The 19,002-nt window shown below is 41.3% G+C and overlaps 1 protein-coding gene across 1 annotated transcript; it reads left to right on the forward strand.

Moving 5' to 3' along the window:
* The first annotated feature begins 1,725 nt into the window (after positions 1-1,725).
* Positions 1,726-14,732, forward strand: METTL21C (methyltransferase 21C, AARS1 lysine). The gene is made up of 4 exons (XM_075562644.1): positions 1,726-1,852; positions 3,920-4,071; positions 13,160-13,277; positions 14,338-14,732. Exons 1-4 carry the CDS (start codon positions 1,726-1,728, stop codon positions 14,730-14,732), a joined length of 792 nt encoding a protein of 263 aa, XP_075418759.1.
* Positions 14,733-19,002: the final 4,270 nt, after the last annotated feature.

Raw genomic sequence — 19,002 nt, forward strand, 5'->3', positions numbered from 1 at the left:
CAACTGCCTAGCAGAGCTTAGAGAGCCCATGAGGATGTTCTGGGGATGGACTTATACACGGCGGGTGGTTTTCATGTTCTGGGGGGAACGGCCAGTTGCCTGGAGCAGGAAGAAAGGTGAGGAGGAGGAAGTAACTGCAGGAAATCAACGTCTCCCACAAGGCGCAGATCTATAGCACACCCTGACTCCCTTTGTGAGCTGTGGGTTGGGGCCAATATTTGATGATTTGGTTCTGGAGCAAGGAAAACACCAAATGACTCTTGCGACCATTTCTTTCCTCTGAAGTCTGATCGCACAGCAACGGGATGGGCATGCAACCTCTTTACGAAGAGCCTGGGGTTGCACCCCTGGGAAGGAAGGCATCTTCTCTTGTCTACTCTGTGCGCTTGCTCACGGGGAGACCGGGGCCTGAGCAGCTGGGCGTCGTGTTGGGGGGTTCAGTTCCTCAGGAATGCTCTGGTGGGTGTGTCTACTTCCTGCCCCAGTTGTCTGAAGCCATTCTGGCATGTGAAGAATGAAACCAAGAGGGTAAGCACAGATGAGACGAGTTTTATTTTGTAAAAATTCCTAGCCAAGGTCCCTTGGACACCATGGGATTTAGATCCAGGTGGCATTCTGAGTAATTCCAGGGCCAACTAGTGTAGGGCACTGTGACTGGAGCTGGAGTGTCTTTAGTTGGTCAAGCGTGGCTTCTGCAGCTGGACGTCCTAGCGCAGACCCCTGGCTCAGGTTCTGGCGAACGATGTGATGTCAGGCTGATTTCTTAATTGCTGTGGCTGAAAAGTTCTCTCCTCTGAGAAAAGGTATAATTAATAGTCTCTGCTTTACTGGTTTGCTATTATAATTAAATAAATCGCTACATTTACCACACTAGGACAGTCTCTGACAACAACACGTTATGCCTGCCCCAAGCAGGAGGTTTTATTTTGACGGTGAGCACGGATCCAAATAATCGTGGCCTCTAATTCTAAAGTAAAGTTCATTTTTCTGTGCCTTGCGACTCCCTGTCTTGACTGTTTCTTGCCGCAGGCGTACGAAGTAGGCAGATATAATTACCCCCTTTCTGCTGATGAGGTAAAGAGTGATGAGGGGATTGAAGGAGCTGCCAAGTGTCAGGGTGAGGAGCCAAATCGGGTTCCTGGCGCTCAGTCCCAGCTCTGTCTGCTATCCTGGGACGCAAGTGTTTACTCCAAATCCTGGCTTCTCCATGATTTCATTAAACCCGCCATCCACGGTACCCGCCCCTACCGTGTTACAGAATGCTGCGCAGGGGGCGTTTAAAGGTGCCATCCCAAAGGTCAGGAGACATGAAGCTTAGAGACCTCAATTTAGTGACGTGCTGCAAGGCTTGGGAGGAGCGATGGCAAAGGAGAGATTTGAAAACATACTGAGCAACATACTGCCTCCTTTCCGGCTCTAATGACTGTGTTTGTTTGTTAGTTAGTTTGTTTGTTGCAGTTTCTCGTTCACACAGTAGATTCGATCATGTTTAAACCATCTTCCTCTACTTTGTGCCACAAAACCAGGCTGACAACCCCTTGCGTGGATCCCCACCCCCCACCCCTATCCCCAGGGAGCTGAGCTGCAAAGCAGGCACTCCTTTGGGCTCCGCAGTTGCTAAGGCGATAAGCTACACCATTTAGAGGCCTCTGGAAGGTTCAGACTTAACTTGGGCAGAGAGACTTGGGTGCCTTCCACCTCTTTCCCTTTCAGAAGGATCCGGTTATGGATGGATGTCTGAGCTCGCAGAGGCCGGGTGGCCTTGGAGAAGCACCGCGCACCCCGGGTGGCTGGTTAGACGCAGACAAGGAGGGGCCTCTCCAGGAGGATGACCCCAGGGGACCCCCACGAGGTAACACCTTCTCAGTTGTTTTCTCTGGCAAGGCCCTTTTCAAGGAAACATCAGTGACACAACTTTTCCATTTCCTTTCTTGCTACATTTGAACCAAAATGAACTATCGTAGATAAGCAAGTATAAACATAGCATTTAAGTAGTCTGGTTTGTTTTTTTTCCCCCAAAATTTACTTGCTAAAGTCCACAAATTTCTTTTACTTTGGGTAAAGTTCTAAGGGTATTCTATTTTTGTAACAAGATGGTTTGGTTTGGTTTTTAGAGAAATTAAACGGAGATTCGCTTCTGTCTTAGTTCAAATGCATTCCTGGCCGTTGTAAAACGTAGTGGATCATGGTAACTGAAGCCTCATTGTCCCATGAAGACAAAGTACTGGCTTGGGGTTACATTTCTGGGCAAGGACTCGGTTGTAAATAAATAATAGATATGACAAATGGTACAATAAAAGCTAAGACATATCATTTAAAATGCTTACAATCCTTTGACATGGTATGATGACTATTTTCCTACTAAATGTGGGTAAGTTATTCATTTTTAAACTAAACTGCACATAAAAATGAAAATCAACTTGGGTGGACAATCTGGTCTCTCAAAAATGATCAGCTAGCAGAGAGACAGTAAGCTGCAATTACTTGATATCCATAGTTGGCTTGATCTTTGTAGAATGTCGTGAGAGTGTCGTGAGAGCAAATTAAACGCTCATATTCTTTACAAAGTTCATCGGAAGTGTGAGCTGAGCACCTGGTCAGCGTGCTTCCCCAAGAGATGACGAACCATTCAAGATCACTTCGCTAATCTTTCCAATATCCCGGTAAAGAACCTCAGTCCCCAGATGGTAAAAAGTGGACGTAAAGGTAGCAGTCCAGGTTGGCGGAAGGTGGGGGAGGAAGGGACTCCCTGGAGGCTGACACGAGTCCCTCATGGTCCTGGTTCTCTGAGGCAACTTCTCTAGAGGCATGGTGAAGTGGCTTGTTCTGGCCCCGCATTTCAGAAGCTTTTCAAACTCTGTATCAAAAGGGCTATTATCAAAATTCAAATCACATAATGCTTTAATTAAATAAATTATATCCAAGCGAAGGTTTACCAGTTACTCTATTGTCCTTCATTATTACGTGTGTTCTTGAGGTTCTGTCTAAGGTATGTCTAGGTTCCAAATAGTACATCATGCTGTGCTACTGCATAGCTCCTGACAGGGATATCACACTGGTAAACTACCCAGTCTTATCCCAGGCAGTGAAGGCAGAACCCATGCCAATATAAGTGACTTTCTTCTGATGGTTGGTCCTAACATCTTTCCCTCTGCCAATGCCAGCCCCTGTCTGCATATACCCAGCATCCTCATGCCTGCCATCCAACACACTCGCCTTTTGATTCTTAGACATTCTGGAAAGACTGCTGTGACTTGAGAGTGCATTATGTCAGCCCCTGAGCGGATGCTCTTTTCTTACTAGTTTATATGCTATTTGAGAGCTGCTATAGCGGGTCATGAGTTTAAAGAAGTATTTAGAGCAATAGTAACTTAATAGCCAGGGCTCATCTGACAACTTCGCTCTGGACTGTGAAACTGGCTCTACTTTGGGTAGCCTGCACCTTTTGAGGACCAGTTATCTGAAGGATTGAAGTAACATCCTCCAGCCAACAGGCTGGAATGCTGTTTCACTTCAAGACCTAAAAATATCAGACTGATGTTTACCTAGTTCCTCCTGAGCCAGATAGCTCACTCGTGTCATTTTGCTGGTAAGATAACTTCCTCTTGTCATCGCAATGAAGGCTGGGAGGTAGCTGCCCAGGGTCAGCGCCTCTCCTATCCTGCCCTAAGATGAAGGAAGGCCTTGGGGCATCCTTTTGCTCTTTATAATGCAAATTCCATGTCTGAATGTCACGCCTCAGTCAATTGCACAATTCCATTTCTGAGTAGTTTGCAGCCGCTGTCAAAGATTATATACTCCCATTGGTTTATGGAAAGATGGCTGAACCTATTCCCATAGGAACACTTACATCAAATTATATCATGTGTACCTTTGCACAGGATTAACCATACAACTGATTTTATTTTCCGCTGCACAGATTCTCCTGAGAGAGAGCCATCTCTTCACAGTCTCCAGATGTTTGCTCCTACAGATTACGCCAGTTACACTCAGGAGAATTATCTGTATGCAGGCAAGAAGATTGTCATTCAAGAATCAATAGAGAGTTATGGAGCAGTGGTGTGGCCAGGGGTGAGAGAATCACTGCATTTGAAATGGCAAGGTCTCTAGACAAGCTACTGACCATGTCTTATACAAGGTCTCTAGACAAGCTACTGACCATGTCTTACACAAGTTTCTAGAAAAGCTACTAACCATGTCTTACACAAGGTTCTAGACAAGCTACTGACCATGTCTTACACAAGATCTCTAGACAAGGTACTAACCATGTCTTACACAAGGTTCTAGACAAGCTACTGACCATGTCTTACACAACGTTCTAGACAAGTTACTGACCAGGTCTTACACATGTGTTGCCTTGGACACCTTGCAAGTGCTTTGACTTTTTGTTCTTCCCCATGTGAGAATCCACTGCTGTTGCTAGGGATAGTGATGGTGTGCTTGGGAGCTGCAGGTTTGGCAGAGGCACACACTCTCTTTCTCAACCTTCGTTTTGACTCAGTGGTAGACTTGCTGTGATAAGCATCCTCAAAAACATTACCTCTAAATTAAGATAAGCTAGGCTATATCAGAAATATATCATGCAAAAGCCAGATGAATTGCTTAGGAAACAGACAGGGCTTTAGAGTTTATTCTTTGCAGCAGGCATTTTAGATCATGTCCATACACAAAATTGACATCGCTTCCTCTTGTACATTGTGAATCCTTAAGGAGGAAGTTTAGGAAGCATCACTCTACCTCATGAGAATGGGGCAGGGCTAGGGGGTGGGGGGTGCTCCTAGATTTAGAGTCAGAAAGCTTACCATTTCCTCAGTGGCTGCAAACCCATTCACTTCCCCTTCATGTGCCACCTTCATAATGTGGGGTAGTGACGATGCCTATTGGTGGATGGGATTGAGAGATGGGAAACAGTACTATGAGCAAAATCAAGTCAGCTTCAATTATTAATGTAATGTCCCATGGTCTTTCTTACTGCTGAGTAAATGGGGGCGGCTCAGAAAACTTCAGTGGTTTGATAAAGCTCTTTGACTGAGAGCCTCAAGGGGTGTGGGGGGTGGCAGGTCTTAGCGGAGACTGTGGACCTTAAGATGCCAGCTCTACTGAGGGTTTGCACTGCATCAGAAGTTTTTAGCCTGTGCTTGGAAAGGGTCCAGATGAGAACGTCTCAAACGTTCGCCATCATGTGAATCATGTTGGGATCTTGTTAAAATACAACCTCAGGCTCATAGTCCTGGAGGGAACCTGTGACCGTAGTTGTTACATGTTCCAAGTTGACGTGGCTGCTGCTGATTCAGGAGCCTGTCATAAAGAACGGTTCCTTGGAGATTCTTCCTGGTGGTCTGGGTAATGGAGAGAATAAGGGAGGAAGAAGAGAGACAGCCACCACATTCCCACCACACCCCCAACACATCAAACCTCCTATCTACCTCCACCTTCAACCAAGCTTACTTTTTTTTTTTTTTTTAGCCAAGCTTACTTTTTACACCTTATGCATATGCTCTTTTTTCAAACACAGGCTTATTTTTGGTCTAAAAAGTGTGAAAACCACCACAGTGTCCCCAAAGTGTCTTTATATTTGGCAAATAGGAAACTATGAGCAAGCATGGACGTAAACACCGCAATAGCTTGAGATGGAACATTCATACCTCTAGAAAGAAGCCATGGAGAAGGTCCAAAGAGGCCAGGCCTGACAGTGGAGCAGACCATCAATTGCTCCTCTGTAAGTTTAGGTTGAAGGTGAAGAAAATGAAAACATGTCCAAGGGAAGCCAAAATACGACCTTGCGTGCATCCTACCTGAATGTAGACAGCATCTCAGGAACAAATTTGACACATTGAGAACTGATGCAGAGACCTGACAAATGGTGGGACAACACCAGGAACAATCACACATTAAAAAAAGAAGAAAAAAAGCAGTACTTTGTGAAAAGCACAGGGATAAAAGCAAATATAATGGTGGATGTTAAGACCTGAAAATTTCTCTTGAATGTAGAGTTACTAGAGCAAATGAAGAAAGGATGAAGCAAAAGAGGTGAACTAGGAAATATCCAGGGCAGCTGTAGAAGACAAAGTACTGTAATGGAATGTTCAAAAATCTAGACTTAGAAAGTCGTAAGGGAAGAACACACTTTGCATACATCAAGCTGGAAGAACTGAAGGGAAAAATTCAGGCCTCAAGTTACAATATTGAAGGATTCTAGGAAAATTTTTTCCAGTTAATATAACTATTTTTTAATTAATCATTTTATTGGGAGCTCTAACAGATATTATAACAAGCATAATTTTACAATTGGTACCTCCTTCAGTTTCTAAATGTTTTCCTCTTGATCTCTTTGATAATAGCTCCCCTTTATCCCCTCTCTCCCCCACCCGACACCCCAAGAACCCTTATTATTTTATGTATTATTATTGTTACGGTATCTTACACCATCTAATGTATCTGTCCACCTGTAATTCTGTTATTCCTTCACCTTGAGTAGGGTTATACAGTCATCATTGCTATCAGCTTCCCCTCCCCCATTTCCCTCACCTCTCTTCTCATCCCCTCAGGGAATCATTGCTCCTGTTACTGTTTTTGAAGGGTTATCTATCTTGGCTTTCATGCATTGAACATTCTTAATTATACAAATGAACATATGCAGTCTAAAAATATTAATGAGGCAAAACAAAGAGTATAATAGTAAGGGGAGGATATATTAAAGAAGGAGAAGATAGTTATGTGTTTCCTCAGTGCTATACCGCTCCCTAGATTTATCATCCCTACTATGTGAGCCTTCTGTGAGGCACTGTCCAATTATCTTACAGGTGGGTTTGGATCTCCATCTATGGGGAAAATCTTGAATGATGCAAGAAGCATCAAACGAGGATGGAAGAATTTGGGTTGAGGGGATGCTGAGAGCATGGGTACAATAGAGTGACAACTTTTAAATTCAAGGAAATGGCCAAACATCTGAAGTTCATTGTCAGAACAGTGATAGTATACGAAGGAAATGTGGAAGATGCTTACAGGACCCGAAACAGAAAATCCTCACCATGGACATTAAGGAGAAATATATTAAGTGAAGATGGTGCTAGGAGAAATCATGTAGCAGACCACAGTGGGAAAGTGATGACATCTGCCAGAGGATCTACAATGTGGAAATGACTCACAAATTCCAACTTTTTTCTTTTTTTTAAATCTCAAAAAATATTTTGTTGAGCTGTTAGCAAGTGTTTACATAGCATGTTAGTTTTCCAATGAGCAGATCACACACACACACACACACACACACACACACACACACACACACACACACACACTGTTCTGCGACGTTGGCTGCAATCCCTGCAATTTGTCAGCACTCTCATTTCCTCTCTGGGCTCCCCATTCCCATTCATCTGGTTCCCTTGTCCCTCTCTGTGTTCCCATCTTTGTCTTTGGATAAATACTTCCCGTTTGGTCTTGTGCAGTCAGTTGTGCTAAGTTCGGTCTTCAATCTGTTTTATTTCGGTTGAAAATTGGCCTCTGGGAGTGTTTTCAGTTTCAAGTAAGAAAACCAACACTGTCCGTGTAAGCTGTGTTCAACATCACAACAGTTTCTGTGGCATTTTTCCTGAGCAGGAAGCAAAATTTCACATCCTCACCCTGTTCTCTTAAACCAACCATCACAAAAAAAAAAAAAAAAGAAGTAAAAGGGAAACTGCTTTTACGAAAAAATTCACTGTGACCAGAAAGAACCTTCCCAGGCAATGCCACTGGGTGCACGCACTCAGAGAGAGTTGCTTGGTGATGTTTGCCTAGCCGGAAAAAATGCATGCTATGAAAGCCTCACTCCACCCAGTGAAATTCCAGTTGGGAGGGGGGTAACCCTCGTACACTTGCCTATTCTAGTTTATAAAAGTAAAGTTGTCCATTATTTATCCTTTTGTGACTGGCTTAGTTTACTCAACACAGTGTTTTGTCTTGCTTTTAATTTTGGCAGCCAAACAGAGGGGATAAATCTAATATCTAGACAATGCATTCTTAAAGGGAAGCATACTTTGCACATGAGTAGCTTCACAAAGATAGATTTCTCTTACACTAATGTTACAGCACTATGTGGAAGAAAAAAATGATTCTTTAAAATTGTAATTCAAGAACCAAAATCATGGTGTCAAATGGATAACCATTTGGAATTTTGCAGTGAAGGGGAAATGGCATGAAATAATTTAACCCCTACTGTTCAAAAATCTCAGCATGCAATATTTCTTAAATATTTACTAATGTAATAAAGTTTTCCTATTTTCAGATAACTCCTTAAATCCCAATGTAGTTTAAAAGTAGAAAAAACATGAAATCTTACTGTTCTAATACAACTGGTCCCTTGATTCCAAAGCACTTGATTGATAATAGAATTTTCTTCAAATAGGTATCCCAAATGAAAACAAAATGTCATGCACTGAGATTTTATTTACTGAGTCATGAGTACATTCTGAAATTATATTTCACACACAGGAATATATATATATATATATATATATATATATATAGCATGTGTGTAGAATATAAATAATAACAATAGAGGGAACAATTCTGTGCCTACTAGGTTTAATATGGAGAACATTGTCAACACTACTGAAGCCTTATTCTGTGTTGTTGTTGTTGTTAGGTGCCACCGAGTTGCTCAATCCACAGCAGCCGGTGCCCAACAGATCCAAACACTGCACAGTCCTGTGCCATCTGCACAATTGTTCCTATGCCTGAGTCCATTGATGTAGCCACTGTGTCCATCCATCTCATTAAGGGTCTTCCTCATTTCCACTGCCCTTCCACATTACCAAACATGATGCCCATCTCCTGACAATATGTCTAAAGTATGTTAAGATGAAGTCTTGCATTCCTTACCTCTGAGGAGCACTCTGGCCTTACTTCTTCCAATACAGATCACTTTGTCCTTTTAGTAGTCCATGGTAGTTTCAATATTCTTCACCAGCACCACAATTCACATGCACCTATTCTTCTATGGTCTTCCCTATTCAATGCCCACCTGTCACATGCATATGATGCAGTGGAGAATACCATGGCTTTGACCAGGTGCACCTGAGTCCTCAAAGTAACATCTGTATTCTTCAATATTTTAAAGAGATCTTATGTAGCAGATTTACCTAATGCAATACATCTTTTGATCTATTGACTGCTGCTTCCATGAGCATTGATTGTGGAGCCAAGTAAGACAGAATCCTTGACAACTTCAACCTTTTCTCTGTTTATCATCATGGTAACTATTGGTCCAGTTGTGAGAATTTTGGTCTTCCTTACATTGAGTTGTAATCCAGAGTAAAAGCTACAGTCCTTGATCTTCATCAGTAAGTGATCCAAGTCTTCCTCACTTTCATCAAACAAGGTTGTGTCGTCTGTGTACCACAGGTACACAACAAGCCATCCTCCGGTCCTGATGCCTCAGTCTTCATATTATCTGGCTTCTCTGATGACTTGTTCAGCATTCAAATGGAACCAGTATCATGAGAAGAAACAACCCTGATGCACACCTTCCTGATTTTAAACATGCAGAATTCCCTTGCTATGCTTGCATAACTGCCCCTTGATCCATGTACAAATCTAAGTGAGCACAACGAGTATTCTGGAATCACCATTTTTCTCAAGTTCATTTTGGCCCACACAGTTGAATGCCTTGAAATAGTCAGGGAAACACGAGGAAGCATCTTCCTGGCATTCTCTGCTGTGAGCCAAGATCCATCTGACATCAGCAATGATATCCCTTGTTCCCAGTGCTTTTCTGAATCTATCCTGGATTTCTGGTATTTTCCTGTCAATGCACTCCTGCGATTGTTGCCGATGAAAACCAACCGGGAAAAAGAAGTCACTCAACTGGGTGGATCAGCACAGGGGCTGCAACAATGGGCTCAGAAAGAACAACAATGGAAAGGATGGTGCAGGACTGAGCAGTGTTTGCTTCTGTTTTACATGTAGCCACGAGAGTACAAACCCGCTCCACAGCTTCTATCAACAACAACAACAACAAATAAGGGTATCAGAGATTGGGAATTCAGGAAGGACATTTGTCCACTTGAACGTTTTATTCTCACTAAGGTCTCAATCTTTCATGTGACAAATATCCACCTCTCTTGGAACCCAAGGTACTGAAAGCTCCTTCAAAAAATATTTCTAAAAAGTAGGGAAACATGTTTTCCTGGTGTGACTTCCAGTGCTGTAGTCTGTGAAAGAGGTCCCTTTGGAAAGTTTGCCGATAAGGCACATGGGACCAGCAGAGTCTTTGAAATGAAACAGGATACGATTGTTTCTGAGAAAATTGCCTCCAGATCACACCCCACATGGGGTCAGCCTTTCTCTGAGCAGAAGACGTAAGGAAGGATGCCTGCATTCATTCATTTCCGTAGAAGATTCCTCAAAGCACAAGTCTGCTCGAATGTTCCAGTTAATTCTCACTTCCTAATGTTGAAATACAGAATAATCATCCTTTCTCTTTTACAACCCAAAGAAGGTTTTTCGCCAAAGTGATTTCCTTCTCAACTCCCGGAGTAGCTGCGAGGTGACGTTTGGTGCAATCTCACACATCTGTTACACTCTCACACGCTAACTTCTGCCTGGGCTGTGTTTGTCACCTGTTTATTGTCACTCCCACTCATTCGTCAAGATCCAGGCCACCTGTCTCTGGCAAAACTAGGTCAGCCCTGACTACCCAGTTGCCTCCATTATACTTCCCCCACCATGTCCTGCCTATGCCTTCTTGTGCTACTTGTCTTAATCCAGTGCAGTTTGCAATTAGCTTACATGCCTTGTTCGCCCCCCCTTCACACCTGGAGGGTAGAGGGAGCTGAGCTGTGTGTCAGTGTAAGAGTGGGCTTACTTACTAATCTGAAGGGGAAAACTACATTTTTTACCACGTCAAAGATGCTGCTTCTAGGAATGACTGGCATCTGCCTCTCTCTGAGTCCCACAGCACCTGCCTGCAGAATCCATGCCTCCCTTCAACTTGACAGTCCCTGCCGCAGAATCAAGGGAAGCTCACCTTTACTTGCGCTTCCTTGTCATCTGTAATGAGCAAGGTTTTTTTTTTCCTACATTAAATATGGAAATCACATGTCAGTGTTCGCTGTCTTAATAAGCACAAGCAAACCTAGGTTTATCTTGCTTACTAGGCAGTCCACTCCTGGTCGTAAACAGAGGTGTTGGGGTGCTTCAAAACAACTATTAGGAAAATCCCATTATTTTTTCAATCCATCTTTCCACAGACTTTATTCTCTGCAACCACTTGGCTTTCATCTTTGCAGGTGGATATGCAATTAATGTGCAATTAATGCCTGTTAGAGATCAAATGAAGATGACATGGAGTGGCTAATTGGATTAGGTATGCCACTATTCTGCCCACTGGAAATGGTGAAGCAATTTGCTTGAAATGATCCTGGCTTCCCTCAGCTCCAACCTACACCCATAAGAGGAGTGGAATCTTGCTGAGTCCAGATGTTCTGTAGAAACATGCGGCCTATCTGCAGCTATACCCCCAAAGTTTAGGAAAATGAAAGTTGAACTTTAATTTTTTTTTTCAATGATCACATTCTCAAAGTAGGCTATTCAAAAAATTTACACTCAAATTTACGTGTCTATCTCCTTCATAGCACATCTTAAAGGTCTCTCACCCAGGGGACTGCTAGCGGAACCTTCGGTGACATACATAAACTCAACCACCTGAAGCATTAGTACAAATCCACTGCACTAATAAATACATAAACTCAACCACCTGAAGCATTAGTACAAATCCACTGCACTAATAAATACATAAACTCAACCACCTGAAGCATTAGTATAAATCCACTGCACTAATAAATACATAAACTCAACCACCTGAAGCATTAGTACAAATCCACTGTCCTTCCTCTTGTGTAGAAGCATCAGAAAAGGGGAAGCAGAAGAGGATGAAGAAAGAAATGGATTGCAATTTTCTTTACATTTTAATTTATTCACATCTTAAAACAAAAACTCTTGCTTTTACTCAAAGTGTAATATGTGAACCAGCAGCATAAACACCACCTGGGAGCTCGGCTGGATTGCAGGATATTGAGACTGAATCCAAACACCAAAAACAAACTCACTGTCATCCAGTTGATTCTGACTCATAGTGACCCTGTAGGACAGTTTCTCAGACAAAATCTCTTCTCAAAAATGCTTCACGGGAGTAGAAAGCCTCCTCTTTCTCCCGAGGGGTGGCTGGTGGTTTCAAGCTGCTTACCTTGAGGTTAGTCTCTTCATGCCTAACCAGAACCCACCACAGGGCTCCAACCCTCCTAAATCTGCACCTTTAAATCATGTCCCGCCTGATAGGTGTTCACACGGAAGTTTGAGAAGCCATGAATGTTCTGACTGCCGGAGTGCTTCTTAGATAAGTCACTTGGTAAAATACTTAATCACTGGCTAGATGTCTAGTCTAGAAGACAAAGTCCTCTCTGAGCTCTGTTTTGATAACGGAGTCAAGAAAGAAGTTTTTTCAAAGTTTATACAATAACAGTCTTACAGCATTTGGAGGTTCGATTTGACTAAACCATGGGAACTTGTTCTTTCGCCTTACATTTCTAAGAGCTGGCTCTTCTAACTCCTGGGAGACCGATCTAGGTTTTCTATATAGGCAAGTTTAGTGAACAAATCTGTTTTTTCATTTCTGCAGATGTAAATTAAACATTTTACTTACCACATAGAAGCTATTATAACGTTCATATTCCAAATACCTAATTCTAATATAAAGAATCCTGGTGGTATCACATCTAAGCCCTCCACTGCTAACCTAAAAGTTGGCAGTTTGAATCTACTAGCTGCTTTCTGTAGATGGAGATGGGAAGGGTAAAAAAGAGGGGAGACTAGACAATCTGACTCCTTAAAGATGACAACCTAAATTAGAGATGAGAAAATTATTCAATTTCAGTAATTTTCAACAGCCTCAGAAATCCTATGGTCAATTCTTTCTGTCCTATTGGGTTGCTATTAACTGGAATCAACTCAATGACGAAATAAACAATATGGCATTGAATGTATCCTTTAATTCCTATAAACTCTTCAGTAAACTGAAACTATTTAACAACATGTCTCTTAGTATCTAACTTGGGATGCAGGGGTTGTAACTGGTTCCCCAAGTGTCAATGCTAATGCAAAACTGTAAATTTTTTTTTAGGCTACAGCATTGTGTCAGTATTTGGAGGAGCATACAGAGGAACTGAATCTTCAAAATGCTAAAATACTTGAAATTGGTGCTGGACCAGGCCTGGTTTCCATTGTGGCTAGTATTTTAGGTTTGTTTTTTATTCTGATGTTATTTCAAATGTCATTTACTGTGACAATGATGGGTATTTACATTAGGGCACAGGTGCTCAGCCCTGATTTCTCTCATTGAACATGACCCAATGCCACAAAGTGCGACTTTCTACTGTTATTCCCAGACATGATTGGGGTTGAGGATATTCTTAAGAAAGGGTGAGTAAATTATTCAGCCTGCCGAATTATCAAGTGATGGATATGAAATCCAGGTGGTATTAGTCCCAAACTCCTCTTACAGTCATTTGATGCCATCTCCTACTTTTTATTGCATCACTAACGTTTGTTGAATTGGAGATGAGTTAGTTATAGCGAAGACAGGCTCATAAAAAAATGCACACCAAGAATTCCTGGGTGCTGGTCAGGAGGTGAGTACAGTCTGGACCGGTTCACTGTTCTTTTCTGTGGAGACATTCTGGAAATATGGAGCTATATTCTGTGAACCCTTGTTTCATAAGAGTCCATTTAATGCATTTATGTAGTGGCAGACCAAATAAAGCATGTTTTATGGAGAGAAAATCAGGTACTGAATACTGTGTATAAGAGAAAGCTGTATCTTCAGATAAATACAAGTCTAGAGAGGAAAGCGTTATAAATTATTATTAAAGTACACAAATTTGAAGAAGCTTAATGTGTTAAGGCCATTATCATAAAATCCTTTATTGCCCTCCTATGGTTAATGCCTGGCTTCTTAAAAGATGGGAACACTATTCTATTTCAGTGATGCCCCATGGATTTTGTTCATCAAGGGACAAGTGACAAGGTCTGGGGACAAATTTAAGGGGCGTGTGGATGGGCACTACTGTTTGTGATGAAGAGTTTTAGATGCTGCTAAACATCTTACTGTGCACTCGGCAGTGCAGCCCCGCCCCCAGTAATTACCCTGCGCCAACACCTCAAAATACACCTCCTCCTCACGTGTCAATTGGGTCAAGGCTGAGAAGACTAGTTTCTATTTCCTGTGTTTCTTCCTGCGTATATGTAAACTATGTTGCTCAAATTACAACATAATTATGACAAATCTGCTTTCTTTCTTAGGTGCTCAAGTCACAGCAACTGATTTGCCTGATGTCTTAGGGAACCTTCAACACAATCTTTTAAAAAACACCCTGAAATGTGCAGCACATCTGCCTGATGTGAAAGAATTGGTTTGGGGAGAAGACCTGGAAAAGAACTTTCCCAAATCAACGTGCTATTATGATTATGTTGTCGCCTCTGATGTGGTCTACCACCATTACTTCCTGGACAAGTTGCTCACCACCATGGTGTACTTTAGTCAGCCAGGGACAGTGTTGCTTTGGGCAAACAAGTTCAGATTCAGCACCGATTATGAATTTCTGGATAAATTCAAGCAAGTGTTTGATACAACACTATTGGCTGAATGCTCAGAGTCATCAATCAAAATTCTTAAAGGAATACTCAAATGGGACTAAATTAAGCAAAAATACGTTTCAAAAGCATTAGTGTGTATTATGAGTTGTGTTAGCAACTTCACTAGCAATACAAAAGTATTAATGAATTTCTTTTATTAGTGAGAATATAGTTCACTGAAACAACTCATCTGGATAGACCCAACATGGCCATATTGCAACAACTAGCTAAAATAAATGATCTAACATAAAAATGTAAAAGTAGCTTTCTTGACTTACAACAATCCTAGATAAATGTTATATAAAATTTACATGAAAAAATAAACCGGGTTCTCATTATTTCTGCTGCATACCATTGTCAATATACTGAGCTTTTTTTAGTATAGGAAAGAGCTTTATATCAAAGTGTAATTATATATTAAGAAAGCATCCCAGCCCAATCCAGATCAAGTGCATAGGTCAGATGTTAGCCCATATGTCCGATGCCAGTCTATCAATTCCCCTTCAGACTCACACAACACACATAATGATGCCAAATGCAGGAAGATCACAGGCCAGTGGGTGGAAAGTCTTGTGGATCCCATGGTGGTGGAAGCATCTCAGTACTGGCCTGGGTCTCCACATGACTCAGCACTAGCCTGGGCCTCCACATAGCTCCTCCAGCTTTAAAGCTCTGGCTGCCATCGGCAGAGCTCCATGTGTCTTGAGCAGGAAGCAGAGAGAGTGTGTGTCCCACCTCTTGGAGGAAGACAGCAATTCCCAGAATCCTCAGGAGAAGGCCAGGCCCACACAGAAGCATGATTGGCTATGACCTGATTGACAAGCTAGACTCTACCCCTTTGCTTAAGTTGACAGGAGATTATGTAACTGCCACAGTCTTTATGGGTTGGAATCAACTTGATGGAAGTGAGTTGTTTGTTTTTAAGTTTCTTTGTTTTTTATGCTGGTTTTTACTCATTTTATTAAAAATTGTATTGATTTTATTAAAATTTAATATGCATGTTATTAAAAATTAATATTACCATTTCTGCTCTGTTTTGATTACCATTAGCTTGGTATATATATTTATATCTTTTCATCTTTAGTCTCTCTTTGTCTCTGTAAGGTATGTCTATTGTAAGAAGTATATATTTTCTTATCTATTGTGCTTCTCATTATCTCTCTTTTTTAATCATTTTATTAGGGGCTCATACAACTCTTTTTACAATCCGTACATACATCATTTGTGTCCAGCACAATCGTACATATGTTGCAATCATCATTCCCCAAACACCTGCTTTCTACTTGAGCCCTTGGTATCAGCTCATTTTTCCCCTCCCTCCCTGTTCTTCTTCCCTCTGAACCCTTGGTAATTTGTAAATAATTATTATTTTATCATATCTAACACCATCCAATGTCTCCCTCACCCAGTTCTCCGCACTCCTTCCTCCAGGGAGGAGGTTACAGGTAGACCTTGTCATCTGTTTCCCCTTTCTCCCTCACCCTCCCTCCACTTTCCCAATATCACCACTCTCACCACTGTTCCTGAGGGGCTCATCTGTCCTGGATTCCCCGTATTTCCAGTTCCTATCCATGCCATATACTGAGCTTTTTGAAAACCTTTTTTTAGGTTTAGGTTTATGAAGATCATCAGGTTTACATTCAATAATTTACATATGCTTTGTTACAACGTATCGATTGCAATTTCATTGTACTATTACATATCCCATTTCCTTCCAGTGTTTCCTGTTTCCATTCCTCCGTCTTCCCCAATCCTCTACACGTGGTCATTAGGTAAATGCTACCCTTTTATTCAAAGGTGTGTGTGCCTCACTGGTATTATTGTTCTCCTTTGAATCTATTATTTCAGTTAAAATTTATCCATGCAGGTGAAGTCCAATTCCAGAGGCAAGGGGAGATTAGGAACCATAGTATTTGGGGGTTTCACCAGCCCCTATCTGACCAGAAAGTGTGATTTCTTTTGTGATTTTGAATTTTGTTCCACATTTAACTCCTACCCTATCAAAGCCCTTCCAATGTGATCCCTTTCAGAGTTGTTAATATTAATAATCAAACGCCGTCTAGTTCGTCTGGTCTCAAACTTGTGGAAACCGACATTTGTGTGGTCCATTAGACGTAACTGTTCTATGTGTCTTTCAATTTTCATCACTATTTTTTCCTCCGGAAATCAAAAACTGCACCTTATAAGACGTTAGTAGCTGTTCACCAAAGTAGAATGTAGAACATTTTCTACTTGAACGATGTTAAGCCAATTGGCTTTAGAGTCCCTGAGACTACGACTCTGTGTCCCCAGGCGTAGTGATTCATACTCTTGAAGCATTTGGTTATGTCTAAGAACTTTTCATAATATTGTCCACTGTATGCTCTGTCACATTCATGGATATATTTGCAGCAAATAAAACTATGTACAAATAATACGTCAAACATATATAACCATGGGTATATGCTCACTCTCCAAGAACTGTAGAGTCTATATGTATGGAAGCATCTACTCATAGATCAGTTATTGCAGTACTGTACAAATCTCCCAGTATATTCTACCTCCATGATTTTTAAAGCAAATTCCTTCTTATTACATTGCCTACCCCTTCAACCAAGTCAACATCTGTCTCCTCTCTAGCCAAGGACTTTCCATCCCTTCTCCTTACACCCTGATAACAATAAAAACAGTAACATTTTGCCTTTAAAAACCCATTTATTAGGCGTTCTTAAAGATATTATTACAATCCAGTTCCATTAGAACAAGTATAATTGTACAATTGCAGTCATCATCGTTTTCAATATTTTTTCTTTCTTCTTGAACTCTTTGATATCTATTCTCCTTTATCCCTTACCTCCCCTATCCGAACACCCAATGGACCCTTAATATATAATCTATTATTATTATTATTGCCATATCTTACACCATCCCATGTATCCATTCGCCTACAATTCTGTTGATTGTTCCCCTTGAGTGTGGTTCTACATTCATCATTGCTATCAGTTACCTCTTCCTCCAGGGCCCCCACCTTCTGCCCTGCCCTCAGGGAATTGTTACTACCATTACTGTTTTTGAGGGGTTTGTCTATCTTGAATTTTGTATACCGAAAGATCTTGATTGTGCATGTGTACATATGCAGGGCTAGCACGTTTGGTGAGGCAAAACTACGTCCTTAAAAGCAGGGGGAGGAAATATTTAAGAACTAGAGGGGTTAATGATTAGGAACGCTTATATGTTTATTGGCCATTTGGGTTTCCTCCCTTTTAATTCTTTTGCTCAGGTCTTTTGTTCTCTTATTCAGCAGGCAATTCACTTTATTATTGCAGGCTTGCAGAGTTTTGCAGATTTTAGTAATAAATTCTTTGTCTTATATGTCATTGCTAAATATCTTTCCCTAATTTGTGGGCTCTCTTATTACTCTCTTGATGGTCTTTTGATGTACACAGTTGCTTTATCTTTAGCACGTCCCACTTGTCTATTTTAGCTTCCTCTCTGTGTGTATCCTTCTTTATTTCTGATAGACTAAGGATTCCCTGTGACAAGGTTCTTAAATTTGTCTCAATGCTCTCATGGATGATCCTAATAGTTTGGGGTTTTGCCTCAAGGTCTGTGTTCCACCTTGAATTTGTTCTTGTGTATGGAGTGAGGTAAGGGTTGTTTCCATTTTTCTGCAGGTAGATATCCAGTTTTTTTCCAGCACCATTTGTTAAAAAGGGCATCCATATGCTATTTGATTTTTTTTGGCCGTTATTGAAAATCAGTTGTCTGTATGCTGCTGATTTTCCCCCCCTGGATTTTCTCTTTCTTTCCATTGGTCTGAGTATATATCATTTTACCAGTACCATGCTGTTTTGATCACTCTGGCTGTATAATAGGTTCTAAAGTCAGGTGATGCAAGCCCTCCTACTTCATTCTTCTTCTTGAGGAGTTTTTTTTTTTGTTGTTGCTAATTCCGGGCTTCTTCCCTTCCCATATGAAATTAGTGGTCAGTTTTTCCCATTTCTCTGAGAGAGAGAAAAAAAGAAGTTGGTATTTGTGTCAGTATTGCATTGAATTCATATATATTCTTGGGTAAGATCGACATCTTTACATTATTGATTCTTCTAATCCATGAGCATGGGATAATTTTCCCATTTATGAAGGTCACTTTTGGTTTCTTTTACTAATGTTCTGTAGTTTTCCTAGTACAAATCTCTTGGTTTTTTTGTTAGGTAAATCCCTAGATATTTCCGTTTACCCTTGGCTATTGTGAAGGGTACTGCCTTCTAGATCTCTTTTTCTGTAATCCCCTCCAATTGACTTCTGCTTGCTGATCTTATCTTGACACTACCATGTTCCTCTATCATTTCTAGC

Source organism: Tenrec ecaudatus, chromosome 11 (genome assembly GCF_050624435.1).
Source record: "Tenrec ecaudatus isolate mTenEca1 chromosome 11, mTenEca1.hap1, whole genome shotgun sequence".
Lineage (NCBI taxonomy): Eukaryota > Metazoa > Chordata > Mammalia > Afrosoricida > Tenrecidae > Tenrec > Tenrec ecaudatus.

Bases quoted from the DNA above. Each gene is read 5' to 3' on its own strand.
- METTL21C (XM_075562644.1), top strand. From the start codon at position 1,726: ATGGATGGATGTCTGAGCTCGCAGAGGCCGGGTGGCCTTGGAGAAGCA. The intron at 4,072-13,159 runs GTGAGAGAATCA...ATTTTTTTTTAG, and splicing joins GAGCAGTGGTGTGGCCAGGG to GCTACAGCATTGTGTCAGTA. The intron at 13,278-14,337 runs GTTTGTTTTTTA...TTTCTTTCTTAG, and splicing joins CATTGTGGCTAGTATTTTAG to GTGCTCAAGTCACAGCAACT.